At 46.9% G+C, this 22,703-nt stretch overlaps 1 protein-coding gene across 1 annotated transcript in view; it reads right to left on the minus strand.

The window, feature by feature from the left end:
• Positions 1-11,851, minus strand: part of LOC130122033 (protein crumbs homolog 2-like) — an 81,603-nt gene extending 69,752 nt beyond the window's left edge. The window contains exon 1 of the mRNA XM_056291052.1: positions 11,785-11,851. Coding sequence (XP_056147027.1) covers positions 11,785-11,851 — 67 coding nt within the window. The remainder of the gene's footprint in view (positions 1-11,784) is intronic.
• Positions 11,852-22,703: the final 10,852 nt, after the last annotated feature.

The raw sequence follows: 22,703 nt of genomic DNA on the forward strand, positions 1-22,703 counted from the left end.
ACTGGGTTGGCTATGGGCCCGAGGACCGCAGCTGGCTTCCCCGGTCCTACCTGGCCGACCCCGCACTCCTGGAGGAGTTCTATCAGGCCCACCCCAACGCCATCGGACGGTCGCCCGGTGTCTCCCGTAGGAGGGAGGGCCTGTTGTGGTTACACCACCCCGAGCTGCCTCCCCGGCACGTTCAAGCCACTCCCCCAGCTCGGACGTGCCGGAAACATCCGAGCACTTGGCTCGCGCTCTGAGGAGACGAGCGCTGCACTGCACCAGGTGTTTGCCATCATCCATCAGGCACACCAGCGGCAATCAGGCAGCCTTCTACAAGAAGTCTCCCAGACCACCACTCCGGGCTGCGACGTACTGAACCCTGCGGTAAAGCTCTGACAAGCCCTCTTGCTATTCCCTTTATTCCCAGTGTTTTATATTCCTGTCTCTCTTTTCCCTCCCACGACTCTCCCTCCGCCACTTCCACGGCTCCCTGCGTCTCCCTCGCTCCTCGCCCCCAGCGGCCTTCACATTTCCCCCGGACTTCTCCCGCCATCTCCCTCCGTGTCTCTCTACCTGGACCCCTCCTATTCGGACTTGACTTCCTGGATCTCGACCCGGACTTCCTCAGACCACCGCTCGCTCTACGGATTCGGACTTTGGTAGCCAGGCGCACATCGTCTCAACAAGGCCCACCTGAGACTCGCCTGTCATTCTCCCCTGTGGCAGTGCTGCTTGTTTGTCTTGCCTGCATTAAACCGCCCTCCGGGTTACCCCGGTGCCCTGTTCTCTGTCTGTCTGTCCTTTAGGGTTTCGCTACGCTGGCCTCTGGTCTTCATTCGAGATACGTAACACTTTATTTGGAAAAACAAACATCATTATACTAGAAAAGGAGATGGTAAAATCATTAGAAGAAAGGGTCTTAAACGTAATGAGGCAATGCATGGAATGATACAACTAAAATGGTTACAACAATTCACACAAAAGCTTAATGGATTCTGGTTTAATATTCCTTCTAAAGTATTCAATAAGTGCGGCGGGATAGATTTTCTGTTAAGATGTGATTTCTGTATTGCTAAACTACCTGTTAAGCTGTCTACTCGATTTCATCAGCAGACTCTCGTACTGGAGAGTGGTTTATAAGCAGAGTTTCTCTCCACACAGCTCTCCCGTCTGGACTAACAGATGAAGAGCATCTCTATGGTACTATGGCTGGCTGGAGAGAGGGATTTGGGCTAATTTACATTTGATGGATTCAAGAGGAAATCTTCTAGAGTACAATGAATTCATTGATAAATTCAGTGTGACATGTACAAAAAACTAATACTCAGTACTATCATACTATCAATACTCAGTACTATCATACTGTCAATACTCAGTACTATCATACTATCAATGCTCAGTACTATCATACTATCAATACTCAGTACTATCATACTGTCAATACTCAGTACTATCATACTATCAATACTCAATACTATCATACTGTCAATACTCAATACTATCATACTACCAATACTCAGCACTATCATACTATCAATACTCAGCACTATCATACTATCAATACTCAGTACTATCATACTGTCAATACTCAGTACTATCATACTGTCAATACTCAGTACTATCAATACTCAGTACTATCATACTATCAATACTCAGTACTATAATGGCAATGCCACAAGTAAGGGTGAATATGATAAAAGGACCTTTGACTTATGACGTGTTAGTACCACGGATGCCTTCACTTTACATAGAAAATGTCGATTTTACGGGGGGGGGGGGGGATGCACAGACAAAATTGTAAGGGGTGCCCTTACCTCCCAACTCTTTCCTCTACCATTACAAAGAAAACCATCTATTAGAAGATCACCCTAAAGAGGTTATAGGCAGAAGTACAGCCCGATTCCTCACTCTCCCCACTCCACCGAAAGTGAAAAAACTCCTTTTAACATGATAAATGATGTGTATCCTCTTAAGGAGTTTCTGAGACAAAGATTTAATGTTGATAAAAACAACTGTATGTTTTGTGATTCTGTTGTCGAAACGTTAGAACATTTGTTTTTTACTTGTAATTTATACTGGAGCCTTTTGGGAATTATATCAAAACTGGATATCTGAACGGGACTTTCCTTTGCCCAACTTAGAGTGTAAGGGTATTAAATTTGGAGATATAATGGAGGGTAAAAATATGGAAATGTTGTACAGTAGCCTGATTACTATGGCTAAATAATGTATGCATAGACCTAGAGTTGTCGGTGCCAGGCCACTCTTCCTAGTCTCCATGAATGAGTTAATACATTTTAGGAAAGCACTGAAATGTATACAAACCCCCCCAGCTTTGGATGTTTACAGAAATACACTACATATGGTGGCGAACTCCGGGGACAAGCGCAGGAAGCGCCGCAGCCGGGACGCGAACCCGTGTCTCCCGCACTGCGGGCGACATGGCTAACCGCTCGACTGAAGCCTCCGGCCGGCCCGCCAGTCAAGGGCCAAGGGCCAACGGGTCTACTTACCCGTGCACGTTACAACATGTTGGTCTCTGATTAGTGCGCTGCCTTTTTGTCTTTTTATTATAATATTTCCCTTATTTTTTATTGTTTTGTGAAATACTAAAGGATGTGTAATAGCTCGGTCTGAGTTGTACTGCTAATTTGTTATTGTTGTGGTCAGATTTTGTTTATATAATAAAGGTATTAAAAAATCTTCCTACACCGGAAGCAGAACTCTTTTGTTGTTAATTATCATTTATAACAGTGCACGTGCAATAAATGACTGCTGTTTACGCGGATGTGTTGTTTTAATGGCCTTGGTGGTTGGTCTTAGACTCTGTGTTCAGTGTTTAAAAGATGCTATTAAACACTAGTATTTGACTTTAAAGGTACTTACTTCGTGTTGACTCTACACTGATAAGTCACGTTTTCATCCAAATAGCCATTATTACAAGCTTCAGTGTTAAGAAGGATAAAAGTGATTCACTGGGATTAATCACAGCACACGGTGCAATTAATTATCTATACAACTTTTCCTGTGTTTTTCATCATCTGCCTCTCTCCCTTTCATTCTGTCTGTCCTGTCTGTCCTGTCTGTCCAAGTGTCCTGTCTGTCCTGTCTGTCCTGTCTGTCCAAGTGTCCTGTCTGTCCAAGTGTCCTGTCTGTCCTGTCTGTCCTGTCTGTCCTGTCTGTCCAAGTGTCCTGTCTGTCCTGTCTGTCCTGTCTGTCCAAGTGTCCTGTCTGTCCTGTCTGTCCTGTCTGTCCTGTCTGTCCAAGTGTCCTGTCTGTCCAAGTGTCCTGTCTGTCCTGTCTGTCCAAGTGTCCTGTCTGTCCTGTCTGTCCTATCTGTCCTGTCTGTCCTATCTGTCCTATCTGTCCTGTCTGTCCTATCTGTCCTGTCTGTCCAAGTGTCCTGTCTGTCCTGTCTGTCCTGTCTGTCCAAGTGTCCTGTCTGTCCTGTCTGTCCTGTCTGTCCTATCTGTCCTGTCTGTCCAAGTGTCCTGTCTGTCCTGTCTGTCCAAGTGTCCTGTCTGTCCTGTCTGTCCAAGTGTCCTGTCTGTCCAAGTGTCCTGTCTGTCCTGTCTGTCCTATCTGTCCTGTCTGTCCTGTCTGTCCTGTCTGTCCAAGTGTCCTGTCTGTCCTGTCTGTCCAAGTGTCCTGTCTGTCCTGTCTGTCCTGTCTGTCCTATCTGTCCAAGTGTCCTGTCTGTCCAAGTGTCCTGTCTGTCCTGTCTGTCCTATCTGTCCTGTCTGTCCTGTCTGTCCTGTCTGTCCAAGTGTCCTGTCTGTCCAAGTGTCCTGTCTGTCCTGTCTGTCCTGTCTGTCCTGTGTGTCCTGCGTGTCTGCCTCCCCAGCAGGATGGGATGGTGGCCTAATTGACCCCTACAGCCGTCTCCAGGCGTAATCTCCTCCAGGCCAATCCCCGTGTCCCGCTAAGCTCCAGGTGGCAGGGCACCTGGAAGGGTTAGGGCTTTAGTCTTTGATTCCTAGAGTGTGCACTCTCACCCCCTCTTCACACGGGGCGGAGAAGACGCCCTCGCAGGATACTGCTTCTGCACGACGGAGTGGCCACGGAGTTAGACTTCCAGGAATTAGACGTGGACGGATCATATGATAATGTATTGTCCACTAACCAGGGGCAGGTTTGGGTGTATAAAAGATCACCGTATCAGTCTGTTCAACGTTTGACGGTGAATGTGTCCTTTTTGTCATGTGAGCCCACATGGCTACAGCTCTTGATCCCGCCATGAGAGTGTGGAAGTGCTAAAGTCAGGGTATTCAGGATGACCGCAGGCCTCTCCTCGTACAAACCTCACAGCTGTGTTGCAGTCTATGTTGGCAGAACTGCAACATAACAAGGCTCACAAATCATTTCAAAAAATAACTGTCACAACGTACACTTTACACACCAGACACACAAACACACACACAAACACACACGTTCATAGACAGGACCATCACAAGCGGCCACTAGCCGTGTTCCTGCACAGATCAGCAGGTGCCGCTGAGCCTTTAAGTTGTACAAACTTGTCAGGATTAATTAGTGGAGCTCGTTATGGGAGAGGTAGCCGGCAGAGGCTGCCCAGCTGGGATCAGACCAGTGCCATGGCGGCCACAGGCTGCAGGGCTGCAGGCTGGCTGCACTCTGCAGACTCTCGCCCTAACCCTGCAGCACCTGCCCTGCTGTGGGATGCGGACCACCGAGGGGTGTAGCGATGCGCGACATGACGCAGCGGCTACACCAGGGTGGGGAAGCTACGCTGTCGTTTCACAGGAAGCTGGAGCTGTCCTACAGGAAGTGTGTCACACTTAAAAGACCGACAGCTGGGCGGTCTACAGTCACGGAACCAGGCTCGCTAACAGGACTACGACTGCTTTGTCTTTGCCAGTGTTAATAAGTCATTATAAGCTCCTCTGCTCCATCTTCAGACCAGTAACCTCCATAAGGGTTGCCTTTGCTTGATACATTGATGGTACGTTGCACAGAAACGACAGGCTGATCCGGACAGCAAACCTGCTGTGGCCCGGACCCGGACCCGTCCCACGCCCGACACGTCATCCGGCCCACATACCGCGCGCATGGGATGATGCCGCCGCTTGGGCGGTCCGTGCCTGTTTGCCAGATCTGGGCCAGAACCAAGCCATGGCAATGCCGCAGGTGCCCCATATTGGCCAGAGGTGGCCCACATGTGTTTTGTGATATTTGATTCATATTCACCGTTCGCCACATGGGGCCACTTCAGGGCCACATCCATCTTGTTAGGGCCATCAGTGCCACGTCGTTGCCTGAAGTGGCCCACATCCGAATGCGGTCTGGGGAAAATCGACATGGGGTTCTTGGCGTGGCCCTCCCCGTAGAATTCCTGATGTTTGGGGGGGTTCAGCAGGTGTGTGTTGAGCAGGTGTGTGTTCAGCAGGTGTGTGTTGAGCAGGTGTGTGTTGAGCAGGTGTGTGTTCAGTAGGTGTGTGTTCAGCAGGTGTGTGTTCAGCAGGTGTGTGTTGAGCAGGTGTGTTCAGCAGGTGTGTGTTGAGTAGGTGTGTGTTGAGCAGGTGTGTGTTGAGCAGGTGTGTGTTCAGCAGGTGTGTGTTCAGCAGGTGTGTGTTGAGCAGGTGTGTGTTCAGCAGGTGTGTGTTCAGCAGGTGTGTGTTCAGCAGGTGTGTGTTCAGCAGGTGTGTGTTCAGCAGGTGTGTGTGTGGGCCTCTTCGTCTTGTGTGTCACGCCGAGCGGCCAGGTTTACACACCGTCAGGAAGCTGCTGTTTGTGCGAGTATTGGATGTTACGCTTGAGGCTTGTTTGTGACAGGGCTCTTCTGGACAGCCAGGGACTTGGAGGGGCATTGCAGTTCCTGCCAGGGACTTGGAGGGGCATTGCAGGTCCTGCCAGGGACTTGGAGTGGCATTGCAGTTCACGCCAGGGACTTGGAGGGGCATTGCAGTTCCTGCCAGGGACTTGGAGGGGCGTTGCAGTTCCTGCCAGGGACTTGGAGGGGCATTGCAGTTCCTGCCAGGGACTTGGAGGGGCGTTGCAGTTCCTGCCAGGGACTTGGAGTGGCATTGCAGTTCATGTGAGGGACTTGGAGGGGCGTTGCAGTTCCTGCCAGGGACTTGGAGGGGCGTTGCAGTTCCTGCCAGGGACTTGGAGGGGCGTTGCAGTTCCTGCCAGGGACTTGGAGGGGCATTGCAGTTCCTGCCAGGGACTTGGAGGGGCGTTGCAGTTCCTGCCAGGGACTTGGAGTGGCATTGCAGTTCATGTGAGGGACTTGGAGGGGCGTTGCAGTTCCTGCCAGGGACTTGGAGGGGCATTGCAGTTCATGTGAGGGACTTGGAGGGGCATTGCAGTTCATGTGAGGGACTTGGAGGGGCATTGCAGTTCATGTGAGGGACTTGGAGGGGCATTGCAGTTCATGTGAGGGACTTGGAGGGGCGTTGCAGTTCATGTGAGGGACTTGGAGGGGCATTGCAGTTCATGCTCAGATGGGTCTTGGTGAGGGTTTTGCTCTTCTGATTTTATGCACGACTACCAGATTGATTCATGCATGATTTGTGTTGGAACTTGCAAATCTACACAACCGACTTAGCAGAAATAAAAGAATGTTTACTGGAAGAAAAGGACGCACCACCGACAACAGCTTCATCATTAGTATTATTATTATTATCTTTTTGCTGTTTTATTTTATTATTACTTGTAGTTTTAACTCTAATCACATCCTTGATTGTAATTATCTTAGATCATTAGAACTCCTGTCTTTCAGTGCACTGTGTAAAGGAGCTGTAACGCCGGGCCCACAGTGAAGGTACTCGTCCAGTCAAGTCATTAAAACATCATTAAAACCAACACTAATTACTCGTCCCCCACTTGCTTTCCTTTTTCAAGTTCATTTCTAATTCTCTGGAATTTGTCCATGCTGTTGTCATGGTAACGAATGACAAAGGACGTCCCCTCCCCCATGTCACTGCGCCTAGTGGAGGTTGCGATAGGGGGGCAGCGAAGTGGGTACAAAGCCCGGACTCTTGTTGCAGCCCTGAGCAGCTCTGCAGGACGAGTCTGCAGACCGCCCGCACCCAAACCCGCACACCCCGCTTCCTCCTCTGGACTCCGGTCTTACAACTGGTCTACAGACTTACAACTGGACTCCGGTCTTACAACTGGTCTACAGTCTTACAACTGGTCTACAGTCTTACAACTGGACTCCGGTCTTACAACTGGTCTACAGTCTTACATCTGGTCTACAGTCTTACAACTGGACTCTAGTCTTACTACTGGACTCCAGTCTTACAACTGGACTCCGGTCTTACATCTGGTCTACAGACTTACAACTGGACTGCGGTCTTACAACTGGTCTACAGTCTTACAACTGGTCTACAGTCTTACAACTGGTCTACAGTCTTACTACTGGACTCCGGTCTTACATCTGGTCTACAGTCTTACAACTGGTCTACAGTCTTACAACTGGACTCCGGTCTTACAACTGGTCTACAGTCTTACAACTGGTCTACAGTCTTACATCTGGTCTACAGTCTTACAACTGGACTCCGGTCTTACAACTGGTCTACTGACTTACAACTGGACTCTAGGTTTACATCTGGACTCCAGTCTTACTACTGGTCTACAGTCTTACATCTGGTCTACAGTCTTACAACTGGTCTACAGTCTTACATCTGGTCTACAGTCTTACAACTGGACTCCGGTCTTACAACTGGTCTACAGACTTACAACTGGACTCTAGTCTTACATCTGGACTCCAGTCTTACTACTGGTCTACAGTCTTACAACTGGTCTACAGTCTTACAACTGGACTCTAGTCTTACTACTGGACTCCAGTCTTACAACTGGACTCCAGTCTTACATCTGGACTCTAGTCTTACATTTGGTCTACAGTCTTACAACTGGTCTACAGTCTTACTACTGGTCTACAGTCTTACAACTGGACTCCAGTCTTACAACTGGTCTACAGTCTTACAACTGGACTCCGGTCTTACATCTGGTTTACAGTCTTACAACTGGACTCTAGTCTTACTACTGGACTCCAGTCTTACATCTGGTCTACATGACTACATCTGGTCCAGAGTATTATATCTGCTCTACAGTATTTTATCTGGTCTACAGTATTACATCTGGTCTACAGTGTTATATCTGGTCTACAGTATTACATCTGGTCTACAGTATTACATCTGGTCTACAGTGTTATATCTGGTCTACAGTATTACATCTGGTCTACAGTATTAAATCTGCTCTACAGTATTACATCTGCTCTACAGTATTATATCTGGTCTACAGTATTACATCTACAGTATTACATCTGGTCCACAGTATTACATCTGGTCTACAGTATTACATCTGGTCTACGGTATCAATTCTGGTCTACAGTCTTACATCTGGTCTACAGTCTTACATCTGGTCTACAGTCTTACATCTGGTCTACAGTATTATATCTGCTCTACAGTATTACATCTGGTCTACAGTATTATATCTAGTCTACAGTATCATATCTGGTCTACAGTCTTACATCTGGTCTACAGTCTTACATCTGGTCTACAGTATTATATCTGGTCTACAGTATGACCCACAAATGTCTTATGAGGGTCACACATGACCCACAGCTGTCTTAGGAGGGTCACACATGACCCACACATGTCTTAAGAGGGTCAAACATGACCCACACATGTCTTATGAGGGTCACACATGACCCACACATGTCTTAAGAGGGTCAAACATGACCCACACCTGTCTTAGGAGGGTCACACACGACCCACACATGTCTTAGGAGGGTCACACATGACCCACACCTGTCTTAGGAGGGTCACACATGACCCACACATGTCTTAGGAGGGTCACACATGACCCACACATGTCTTATGAGGGTCACACATGACCCACACATGTCTTAAGAGGGTCACACATGACCCACACATGTCTTGGGGTCACACACGACCCACACATGTCTTAGGAGTGTCAAACATGACCCACACCTGTCTTAGGAGGGTCACACATGACCCACACATGTCTTAGGAGGGTCACACATGACCCACACATGTCTTATGAGGGTCACACATGACCCACACATGTCTTAGGAGGGTCACACATGACCCACACATGTCTTAAGAGGGTCACACATGACCCACACATGTCTTAGGGGGGTCACACATGACCCACACATGTCTTAGGGGGGGTCACACATGACCCACACATGTCTTAGGGGGGTCACACATGACCCACATATGTCTTATGATGGCCACACATGACCCACACATGTCTTAAGAGGGTCACACATGACCCACATATGTCTTAGGAGGGTCACACATGACCCACACATGTCTTAGGAGGGTCACACATGACCCACATATGTCTTATGAGGGTCACACATGACCCACACATGTCTTAGGGGGGTCGCACATGACCCACACATGTCTTATGAGGGCCACACATGACCCACACATGTCTTAGGGGGGTCACACATGACCCACATATGTCTTAGGAGGGTCACACATGACCCACACATGTCTTAGGAGGGTCACACATGACCCACACATGTCTTATGAGGGTCACACATGACCCACACATGTCTTAGGAGGGTCACACATGACCCACACATGTCTTAAGAGGGTCACACATGACCCACACATGTCTTAGGGGGGTCACCCATGACCCACACATGTCTTAGGGGGGGTCACACATGACCCACACATGTCTTAGGGGGGTCACACATGACCCACATATGTCTTATGATGGCCACACATGACCCACACATGTCTTAAGAGGGTCACACATGACCCACATATGTCTTAGGAGGGTCACACATGACCCACACATGTCTTAGGAGGGTCACACATGACCCACATATGTCTTATGAGGGTCACACATGACCCACACATGTCTTAGGGGGGTCGCACATGACCCACACATGTCTTATGAGGGCCACACATGACCCACACATGTCTTAGGGGGGTCACACATGACCCACATATGTCTTAGGAGGGTCACACATGACCCACACATGTCTTAGGAGGGTCACACATGACCCACACATGTCTTAGGAGGGTCACACATGACCCACATATGTCTTATGAGGGCCACACATGACCCACACATGTCTTAGGAGGGTCACACATGACCCACACATGTCTTAGGAGGGTCACACATGACCCACATATGTCTTATGAGGGTCACACATGACCCACACATGTCTTAGGAGGGTCGCACATGACCCACACATGTCTTATGAGGGCCACGCATGACCCACACATGTCTTAAGAGGGTCACACATGACCCACACATGTCTTAGGAGGGTCACACATGACCCACACATGTCTTAGGAGGGTCGCACATGACCCACACATGTCTTATGAGGGCCACGCATGACCCACACATGTCTTAAGAGGGTCACACATGACCCACACATGTCTTAGGAGGGTCACACATGACCCACACATGTCTTAGGAGGGTCACACATGACCCACATATGTCTTATGAGGGTCACACATGACCCACACATGTCTTAGGGGGGTCGCACATGACCCACACATGTCTTATGAGGGCCACACATGACCCACACATGTCTTAGGGGGGTCACACATGACCCACATATGTCTTAGGAGGGTCACACATGACCCACACATGTCTTAGGAGGGTCACACATGACCCACACATGTCTTAGGAGGGTCACACATGACCCACATATGTCTTATGAGGGCCACACATGACCCACACATGTCTTAGGAGGGTCACACATGACCCACACATGTCTTAGGAGGGTCACACATGACCCACATATGTCTTATGAGGGTCACACATGACCCACACATGTCTTAGGAGGGTCGCACATGACCCACACATGTCTTATGAGGGCCACGCATGACCCACACATGTCTTAAGAGGGTCACACATGACCCACACATGTCTTAGGAGGGTCACACATGACCCACACATGTCCTAGGGTCACACATGACCCACACGTGTCTTATGAGGGTCACACATGACCCTAAGACAATCTTATCACCCTAGTGGTGTACAGCTTTCATGGAAATATGAACAAAAACCATGTTTCACGTTTTCTAATGTGGGGTCCCTCTAGGAAAAGCCATCATATTTCTAATGTTGGGGTCCCTCTAGGAAGAGTCATCACATTTCTAATGTTGGGGTCCCTCTAGGAAAAGCCATCATATTTCTAATGTTGGGGTCCCTCTGGGAAGAGTCATCACATTTCCAATGTTGGGGTCACTCTAGGAAAAGTCATCACATTTCTAATGTTGGGGTCCCTCTGGGAAGAGTCATCACATTTCTAATGTTGGGGTCACTCTAGGTAAAGTCATCACATTTCTAATGTTGGGGTCCCTCTAGGAAGAGTCATCACATTTCTAGTGTTGGGGTCCCTCTAGGAAGAGTCATCACATTTCTAATGTTGGGGTCCCTCTCGGAAGAGTCATCACATTTCTAGTGTTGGGGTCCCTCTAGGAAGAGTCATCACATTTCTAGTGTTGGGGTCCCTCTAGGAAGAGTCGTCACATTTCTAATGTTGGGGTCCCTCTCGGAAGAGTCATCACATTTCTAATGTTGGGGTCTCTCTCGGAAGAGTCATCACATTTCTAGTGTTGGGGTCCCTCTAGGAAGAGTCACCATATTTCAGGTTGAAAAAAGACCGTTTGGAGGCTTTCCTCTGCTGTTACACAGTGTTATGGGTCATTTTGAGTGGGGAGACGACAGACGGGGTAAATATGTCTTTGCTTTAAACATGGTCCTGAAAAATAAAATGGATCTTAAAGGTTCCTGGAGACGGGGGAGCCAGTGAAAAGCAGCACATGTTCTACTCACCCCATTTGAACATCATCATTGTCAGCAACATGGTCTTGAGGTTTAAATGAACTTGGCCACACTCCATGTTAAGACCGGAGACCAGGGTCTTCAGAAGGGTGAAGAAGAAGAAAGACGGGACCGCTACCAGAGTCCTGGCATGCTGAGGTCTGCTCACTTTCCTCAACTTGAGTTGTGCACCTGACACACTACAGGCAGCCCCTGCCTGCGCTCTAATGAATGGTGATAATGAATGCAGCACACACGGATTTCCCCGGACTGGAGGGGGAGAGTGTAATCAGCCATGAGACCGAAGGGAGCGCTGGAAAACATGAAGTGGATCGACGTTGGTAATGAAGATTAGACTAACCAGCCTTTACCCCCACCCACAGCATTGTTTAATCGCTGTAGAGGAGGGGTGTCAAACGCCAGGCCTCGAGGGCCGCAGTGTCTGCAGGTGTTTGTTGCAGCCGTGCTCTACACCACCTGATTAAACTACTTCCTTTCCCTCCTTGATCCAGGAGGTGAGCTAATTACTTAAATCAGGTGGTGTAGTGCACGGTTGCAACAAATACCTGCAGACGCTGCGGCCCTCGAGGCCCGGAGTTTGACACCCCTGCCGTAGAGGCTGTAAGGTACACGAACCGAGCCTCGATGAGTCACTTGATAATTTATTAAAGTCTGCATTACTTTGCAAAAAAGAAAAAAAGCCCATACTGTACCTTTTGTTATTCCAGTAACTAAGTTCTCTTCTTAATCAATACTGAGTCCACAATTCAAGGTGCTGTCAGTGTAGTACACTGTACTGAAGATGTACTTGGTTGGTTATATAATAAAAGATAATCGGTGTCCTTGAGTGAGTTTAGTGTTCTGGAACAGTCCAGGTCGTGTAGAGTCGACAGTGCTGGTGGGTCGTGATCACACAGAGAAGTGAGCATGCTAAGATCTGGTGCCAACTGGACATCCAAACCCTACACAGACTGAGTGTGAATTTGATGGAATATAGCAGGTAAAAACAAAGTTTAAACCTTCACTGTGAGCAGAGTTTTACCTTGTGTGAGTGACTGGAAAGACACATTTGCCATTAGCAACTTCATTTACAACCACTGGTCCTGCTCCGTCTAATCCAGCCCAGGTTTTACCTACAAGTTCAATCGCGTCCTCAGCAGCTTTGCTGGCTCCTTTGAGACACAGGGCTTAGCACTCTGGTGTCCAACACACACACACACACACACACACACACACACACACACACACACACACACACACACACACACACACACACACACACACACCCCGCCCCTCCCACTCCAGCACACAGTTGTAAGTGTGTGTGTGATTTAAAGGAGCAGATGGTACCAGAGAGTCTCAGGAGTGCAGAACATCATGATAGTCTTCATCACTGGGTGCATGTGTATGTCTATTTGTGTATACGTGTGAATAGTAACCACAGCTGACTAGTATGTACAGTATTATGACATGGGTGACTAGTATGTGCAGTAGTATCACATGGGTGACTAGTATGTGCAGTAGTATGACATGGGTGACTAGTATGTGCAGTAGTATCACATGGGTGACTAGTATGTGCAGCAGCATGACATGGGTGACTAGTATGTGCAGCAGCATGACATGGGTGACTAGTATGTGCAGTAGTATGACATGGGTGACTAGTATGTGCAGTAGTATGACATGGGTGACTAGTATGTGCAGTAGTATCACATGGGTGACTAGTATGTGCAGCAGCATGACATGGGTGACTAGTATGTGCAGCAGCATGACATGGGTGACTAGTATGTGCAGTAGTATGACATGGGTGACTAGTATGTGCAGTAGTATGACATGGGTGACTAGTATGTGCAGCAGTATGACATGGATGACTAGTATGTGCAGTAGTATGACATGGGTGACTAGTATGTACAGTAGTATGACATGGGTGACTAGTATGTGCAGTAGTATGACATGGGTGACTAGTACGTGCAGTGGTATGACATGGGTGACTAGTATGTGCAGCAGCATGACATGGGTGACTAGTATGTGCAGTAGTATCACATGGGTGACTAGTATGTGCAGCAGCATGACATGGGTGACTAGTATGTGCAGCAGCATGACATGGGTGACTAGTATGTGCAGTAGTATGACATGGGTGACTAGTATGTGCAGCAGCATGAAACGGATGACTAGTATGTGCAGTAGTATGACATGGGTGACTAGTATGTGCAGTAGTATGACACGGATGACTAGTATGTACAGTAGTATGACATGGGTGACTAGTATGTGCAGTAGTATGACATGGGTGACTAGTATGTGCAGTAGTATGACATGGGTGACTAGTATGTGCAGCAGCATGACATGGGTGACTAGTATGTGCAGTAGTATCACATGGGTGACTAGTATGTGCAGCAGCATGACATGGGTGACTAGTATGTGCAGCAGCATGACATGGGTGACTAGTATGTGCAGTAGTATGACATGGGTGACTAGTATGTGCAGTAGTATGACATGGGTGACTAGTATGTGCAGCAGCATGACATGGATGACTAGTATGTGCAGTAGTATGACATGGGTGACTAGTATGTGCAGTAGTATGACATGGGTGACTAGTATGTGCAGCAGCATGACATGGATGACTAGTATGTGCAGTAGTATGACACGGATGACTAGTATGTGCAGTAGTATGACATTGGTGACTAGCATGTGCAGTACTATGACATGGGTGACTAGTATGCGCAGTAGTATGACATGGGTGAGTAGTATGTGCAGTAGTATGACATGGGTGACTAGTATGTGCAGTAGTATGACATGGGTGACTAGTATGTGCAGCAGCATGACATGGGTGACTAGTATGTGCAGCAGCATGACATGGGTGACTAGTATGTGCAGCAGCATGACATGGGTGACTAGTATGTGCAGCAGCATGACATGGGTGACTAGTATGTGCAGTAGTATGACATGGGTGACTAGTATGTGCAGTAGTATGACATGGGTGACTAGTATGTGCAGTAGTATGACATGGGTGACTAGTATGTGCAGTAGTGTGACATGGGTGACTAGTATGTGCAGTAGTATGACACGGATGACTAGTATGTACAGTAGTATGACATGGGTGACTAGTATGTGCAGTAGTATGACATGGGTGACTAGTATGTACAGTAGTATGACATGGGTGACTAGTATGTGCAGTAGTATGACATGGGTGACTAGTATGTGCAGTAGTATGACATGGGTGACTAGTATGTGCAGCAGCATGACATGGGTGACTAGTATGTGCAGTAGTATCACATGGGTGACTAGTATGTGCAGCAGCATGACATGGGTGACTAGTATGAGCAGCAGCTTGACATGGGTGACTAGTATGTGCAGTAGTATGACATGGGTGACTAGTATGTGCAGTAGTATGACATGGGTGACTAGTATGTGCAGCAGCATGACATGGATGACTAGTATGTGCAGTAGTATGACATGGGTGACTAGTATGTGCAGTAGTATGACATGGGTGACTAGTATGTGCAGTAGTATGACATGGGTGACTAGTATGTGCAGCAGCATGACATGGATGATTAGTATGTGCAGTAGTATGACACGGATGACTAGTATGTGCAGTAGTATGACATTGGTGACTAGCATGTGCAGTACTATGACATGGGTGACTAGTATGCGCAGTAGTATGACATGGGTGACTAGTATGTGCAGTAGTATGACATGGGTGACTAGTATGTGCAGTAGTATGACATGGGTGACTAGTATGTGCAGCAGCATGACATGGGTGACTAGTATGTGCAGCAGCATGACATGGGTGACTAGTATGTGCAGCAGCATGACATGGGTGACTAGTATGTGCAGCAGCATGACATGGGTGACTAGTATGTGCAGCAGCATGACATGGGTGAATAGTATGTGCAGTAGTATGACATGGGTGACTAGTATGTGCAGCAGCATGACATGGATGACTAGTATGTGCAGCAGCATGACATGGGTGACTAGTATGTGCAGTAGTATGACATGATGACTAGTATGTGCAGTAGTATGACATGGGTGACTAGTATGTGCAGCAGCATGACATGGGTGACTAGTATGTGCAGTAGTATGACATGGGTGACTAGTATGTGCAGCAGCATGACATGGGTGACTAGTATGTGCAGTAGTATGACATGATGACTAGTATGTGCAGTAGTATGACATGGGTGACTAGTATGTGCAGCAGCATGACATGGATGACTAGTATGTGCAGCAGCATGACATGGGTGACTAGTATGTGCAGTAGTATGACATGATGACTAGTATGTGCAGTAGTATGACATGGGTGACTAGTATGTGCAGTAGTATGACATGGGTGGCTAGTATGTGCAGTAGTATGACATGGGTGACTAGTATGTGCAGTAGTATGACATGGGTGACTAGTATGTGCAGTAGTATGACATGGGTGACTAGTATGTGCAGTAGTATGACATGGGTGACTAGTATGTGCAGTAGTATGACATGGGTGACTAGTATGTGCAGTAGTATGACATGATGACTAGTATGTGCAGTAGTATGACATGGGTGACTAGTATGTGCAGTAGTATGACATGATGACTAGTATGTGCAGTAGTATGACATGGGTGGCTAGTATGTGCAGCAGCATGACATGGGTGACTAGTATGTGCAGTAGTATGACATGGGTGACTAGTATGTGCAGCAGCATGACATGGGTGACTAGTATGTGCAGTAGTGTGACATGGGTGACTAGTATGTGCAGTAGTATGACATGGGTGACTAGTATGTGCAGTAGTGTGACATGGGTGACTAGTATGTGCAGTAGTATGACACGGGTGACTAGTATGTGCAGTAGTATGACATGATGACTAGTATGTGCAGTAGTATGACATGGGTGACTAGTATGTGCAGTAGTATGACACGGGTGACTAGTATGTGCAGTAGTATGACATGATGACTAGTATGTGCAGTAGTATGACACGGGTGACTAGTATGTGCAGTAGTATGACATGATGACTAGTATGTGCAGTAGTATGACACGGGTGACTAGTATGTGCAGTAGTATGACATGATGACTAGTATGTGCAGTAGTATGACATGGGTGACTAGTATGTGCAGTAGTGTGACATGGGTGACTAGTATGTGCAGTAGTATGACATGGGTGACTAGTATGTGCAGTAGTATGACATGATGACTAGTATGTGCAGTAGTATGACATGGGTGACTAGTATGTGCAGTAGTATGACATGATGACTAGTATGTGCAGTAGTATGACATGGGTGGCTAGTATGTGCAGCAGCATGACATGGGTGACTAGTATGTGCAGTAGTATGACATGGGTGACTAGTATGTGCAGCAGCATGACATGGGTGACTAGTATGTGCAGTAGTGTGACATGGGTGACTAGTATGTGCAGTAGTATGACATGGGTGACTAGTATGTGCAGTAGTGTGACATGGGTGACTAGTATGTGCAGTAGTATGACACGGGTGACTAGTATGTGAGATACTGCGACATGGATCACTAGTATGTACAGTAAAAATGCTCAGGGTTTTGTTACACAAAGTTCAGTAACTACTAGCAGATAAACCATTTTTCTTGTTCTTTAACAGTTCAGTTAATTATCTCTGAGTTTTTTGTGTTCTATGTTTAGTCTAAAAATGATATATCTCTCATCTCTGTTAATGCGAGGGGTCTAAGAAACATGAGAAAAAGGAAAAGCTTCTACTTATTCTGTAAAGGGGAAAATGCAAATGCTGTTTTTCTACAAGAAACTCACTCCAAGATTGAGGATACTTTATTTTGGTCTAAACAATGGGGAGATGACGCTTTCTTCAGCCATGGCACTTCAAGATCAGCAGGGGTCGCCATCCCCCTAAAAAACTTCAGAGGTCAGGTTATATCCCACAAGGCAGATGAACATGGCCACTGGTTGATTCCTACCCTTAACATAGATGAATTGAAATTCATCCTGATTAATGTTTATGGCTACAACAATAGCACAGAAAACAGAAGACTATTTGATCAAATCAGCTCACAATTAGACAACTTAAAATTATCATACTCAACTGATAATATTATAGTTGGAGGGGATCTGAATTTAGTCCAGGAGGATTTCTTTGATAAATATCCTCTTAGACATTCTGCAAGTCACCCTAATTCCATATTTTCTAACTTCTGCAATGAACAAAATCTGATTGCTGCATGGCGATATTTAAATCCAGGAATCTTTAGATACTCATGGTTCAGCCCAAATTCAAATTTAAAATCTAGAATTGACTATTGGTTAATTGCAAGCCACTTCAACTCTGATATCTCGGCTGCTCCGCTTACTGATCACAGCATTATTTCTCTACATGTTAAACCTAAAAACAGGAGTACTTATTCTCACAAATATTGGAAATTTAACTCCAGTCTAAATAAAAATTCTGATTACTGTAGAAAAATTAAACTATTGATTCAAGAGATCATAAACTCTGAAGAACTAACAATGCCTGTCAAGAAATGGGAGTTCCTAAAATATAAAATACGCCAACTCACCATCTCATTCAGTAAAAAGATTAAAAAAGATCTTGAAAGAAAAGAACTAGATATATTTAAACAGCTTAATGTTTACTGCAATAAACCTAATCCCACTGACGGCGATAAACAGAAAATATTAAACCTCCAACCCAAATTGGATGAAATCTACACTCAGAAAGCAAAAGGAGCCTTTATTAGGTCTAGAGCTAAATGGATAGAGGAGGGGGAAAAACTCAGCATATTTCTGTAACCTTGAAAAAAGAAGGCAGGAAAAAAATAACATTAAATCCTTGATAATTGATGATATAGAAACCACAGATGAAACATGAATCTCCTCGGAAATCCTTAAGTTCTATAGCCAGCTTTACAGCTCTAAATGTCCTAATGAGGATTGTCATGCGTTCTTAAAGGATACAGCAAGTTATGTTCCCAAAATTGAAGATGGTTTCAAACAAACTTGCGATCATCAAATAACAATTGCAGAACTTGATGCAGTTATTAGTCGCTTGTCTTTAAATAAAGCCCCTGGGTCAGACGGCCTCACAGGTGACTTCTACAGACATTTCTGGGAAGATATTAGAGAACTACTACATCAAGTTTTCAGGGAAATATTTGAACCTTGCACATTTCCACCTCCAATGAAACAAGGGATTATTATCATTTCAATTCCAAAACCTGGAAAAGACCCCAGAATTATAGATAATAGAAGGCCCATCACTCTTAGAAACTCAGACTACAAACTCCTAACCTACATTTTCACTACTCGTCTTCAAACAGGGATTTCGAATCTTGTTGCAGAAACACAATCAGGTTTTCTAAAAGGAAGATCAATCCACAACAATATAAGGCTGGTAATGGACATTACTGAATACAGAAACCAAATGGAAGATGATGGGTTTCTCCTCTTTTTAGATTTTTATAAAGCGTTTGACTCTGTGGAGCATCCATTTATCATCTTGGTACTTGAACATTTGGGATTTGGAGTTAATTTTAGGAATTTTGTCAGTGGACTGTATCAGAATATTACCAGCTGTGTCATCCTACCTGCTGGCACCACCCCCAGTTTTAAGGTTAATGTAGGGATTCCTCAGGGTTGTCCGGTTTCTCCATATTTATTCACACTAGTTACAGAAATGCTAGCAATTTACCTCAAAAACTGTGATGACATGAAACAACTAAATGTATTAGGTACAGATATTATCATCAGCCAACTAGCAGATGACACAACAATTTTCTATTGAAAAAGTTGAAAAATTCTCTAATGCTTCAGGATTAACACTAAATTAAAAAAAAGTGAACTATTGGCTGTACATGACACCCCACTAAAAGAAATCTGTAATATTCCTATTAAATCAGAAATCAAATACCTGGGAATTTTCCTTTCAAAAGACCAAAAACGAAGTCAGTCTTTGAATGTAGAAAATAAGTTAAAGGAATGTAAACCAAAGCTAAACATCTGGCTCCAAAGAGACCTGTCAGTTCTTGGCAGAATGTATTTAACTAAGATGGAATGCTTATCAAGGTGTATTTACCCAGCCTATTCTCACGCCACTCCAAAAAATTAATCAAATCAATCAATCAGATTAATCTAAATTTCATTTGGCGAAACAGACCACACTATATAAAGAAAAGCCGTGTGGTTAAAGAAGTAAAGGATGGAGGACGAAAAGTTATTGATTTTGATTGCCTTAATGGAACTTTAAAAATAAATTGGCTAAAATCTTGGATCAAACATAGTAACTCCTTCTGGTACTGTATTCCAAATCACTTATTCAGTAAAACTGGAGGATTGACATTTATACTCAGATCTGACTATCATATTGATAAACTTCCTGTTTCATTATCAGAGTTCCATAAACAGATCCTGTTGTATTGGAGAATGTTATATGGACATGACTTTCCACCCCACATCACTTGATTTCTTCCCTTACCTGGTTGTCCCGTCTGCTTTTGGGTTCTTTCCTGATATGTGACAGTACGTTCCAGCCACTATGGGCCCAGCAGACCATTCCACTACAGACCTGGCCACGGTCTGCCAGGCTGTAGCCAACCAGGAATCGGTCCTCGGCCAGCACAGCCAGGTGCTACAGGGGATGGCTGACGCCCTCCCGTGAGCTCGGCTCAAAGATCTCCGGAATCCAGACCCAACTTAGAGCCTCCACTAGCCCGGGACCCGCCCCTCCAGCTCCGCCACCCTCAGCGCCATCAACTTCGGCTAAGGAACCATGGGTTGCCCCGCCCGATAAGTATGATGGAGATTTTGGACTTTGTCGCCCTTTTTTGATGCAGTGTGAGATTGTGTTTAACCAGCAGCCCCAGTCATATTCCACGGATGGAGCCAAAGTCGCTTACATCATGGGTCTTCTCCGGGGGAGCGCACTGGATTGGGCTACAGCGGTGTGGGAGATGCGGGCCTCCACTTCCTCATCCTACGCTGAGTTCACCACTGCTTTTCGCCAGGTTTTTGATCATCCCGTGCGGGGAAAGGACGCTTCTAAAAGACTGATCTCTCTCCGCCAGGGTTCCCGCAGCGTCGCTGACTACTCAGTTGAGTTCCGTACGCTATCAACGGAGAGCGGATGGAACAACGAGTCCCTCCAGGCCGGGTTTTCCAACGGTCTAAGCGAATCCATAAAGGACGAATTGGTTTCCTACCCCGAGCCTGGAGGGCTGGAGGAATTGGTTACCCTGGCCATTCGTGTGGACAACCGTCTCCGGGAGCGGAGGAGAGAGAGGACGCGCCGCTTTCCTGGTCACAACAACTTACCACGGGCCACACCTCCAAACTCTGGGGGCCGAGCTCGCTCGACTGAGGCTGACGTTCTCCGAGAAAGCCCGAGGCGTGACTCTTCCCCAGCTTCGGAGCCGATGCAACTCGGCCGCTTCCGGCTGTGGTCAGCCTGGTCACTTTCTCGCCTCCTGCCCTCACCGTTCCGTCAAGACTAGCCGGCTCACGAGGGAGGGGGAGGATCCTCGTGAGCCCAACTGTCTGCCCTCTGTCTCCTCGTCCACGTACCCAGTTGCAAGCTACCATCAATTTTAAAGGTCAGTCCACTAAACTTTTGGCTTTAATTGACTCTGGAGCTGATGAAAGCTTTTTGGATGCAAGTGTTGTGAAGCAGTTAGGTCTTGCCACTGTGAGTCTGGACCAGCCTCTTGAAGCTAATGCCCTGGATGGACGTCTCCTGGCCCGGATAACCTCTAAGACCGAGCCTGTGCGCCTCCTGTTGTCGGGAAACCATCAAGAGGAGTTAAGTTTTTTCGTTATCAATTCTCCATTTGTTCCCATTATACTTGGTCATCCCTGGCTGGTTAAGCATAGTCCCCATATTGATTGGTCATCGGCCAGAATTTCAAGTTGGAGTCCTGTCTGTCATGCCATATGCCTCCAGTCTGCTCTGCCTCAGTCTGTCCCCTGTCAGGTGTCAAGCTCCGAGACCTCTGACCTGTCACTGGTGCCTCCAGAGTACCATGACCTCCAAGCCGTGTTCAACAAGCAGCAAGCTCTCTCCCTGCCTCCTCATCGCCCCTATGATTGCGCTATTGACCTGCTGCCGGGTGCTCCCCTCCACAGCAGCCGTCTATATAGCCTCTCCAAGCCTGAGCGGGAGTCCATGGAGAGGTACATCAAGGACTCCTTGGCGGCTGGTCTTATTCGCCCGTCATCGTCACCCCTTGGTGCAGGGTTCTTCTTTGTGGCCAAGAAGGACAAGACCCTCCGGCCGTGTATTGACTATAGAGGCCTCAATAACATCACAGTCAAGAATAAGTACCCTCTGCCCCTCATGACTTCTGCTTTTGATTCTCTTCAGGGAGCCACAGTGTTCACTAAACTAGACCTCCGCAATGCTTACCACCTTGTCCGGGTTCGAGACGGAGATGAATGGAAGACTGCCTTCAACACCCCCCTGGGGCATTTTGAATATCTGGTGATGCCGTTTGGTCTCACTCATGCCCCAGCTGTCTTCCAGAGTCTGGTCAATGACGTCCTACGTGACATGTTGGATCGTTTCGTTTTTGTTTACCTGGATGATATCCTGATTTTTTCCAGAGACCTGTCAGAGCATGTCATGCACGTCCGCCAAGTCCTTCAACGGCTTCTGGAGAACCGCCTTTTCGTAAAAGCAGAGAAGTGCGAATTCCATGCCCCTTCAGTCACCTTCCTGGGCTACATCGTGGCAGATGGCCGGGTGAGAATGGACCCCGCCAAGGTCAGAGCGGTTCTTGAGTGGCCAAGCCCGACCAGCCATAAGCAGCTTCAGAGGTTCCTCGGTTTTGCCAACTTCTACAGACGGTTCATCCGCAACTACAGCCGCGTTGCGGCCCCACTAACCGCTCTTACCTCCACCTCCAGACAGTTCCTGTGGACCCCTGTAGCAGAGGCAGCTTTCCAAGCCCTCAAGCACCGCTTCACCACAGCTCCTATCCTCATCCAGCCGACCCAA

The sequence above is a fragment of the Lampris incognitus genome, chromosome 12 (assembly GCF_029633865.1).
Source record: "Lampris incognitus isolate fLamInc1 chromosome 12, fLamInc1.hap2, whole genome shotgun sequence".
In the NCBI taxonomy this organism is placed as follows: domain Eukaryota; kingdom Metazoa; phylum Chordata; class Actinopteri; order Lampriformes; family Lampridae; genus Lampris; species Lampris incognitus.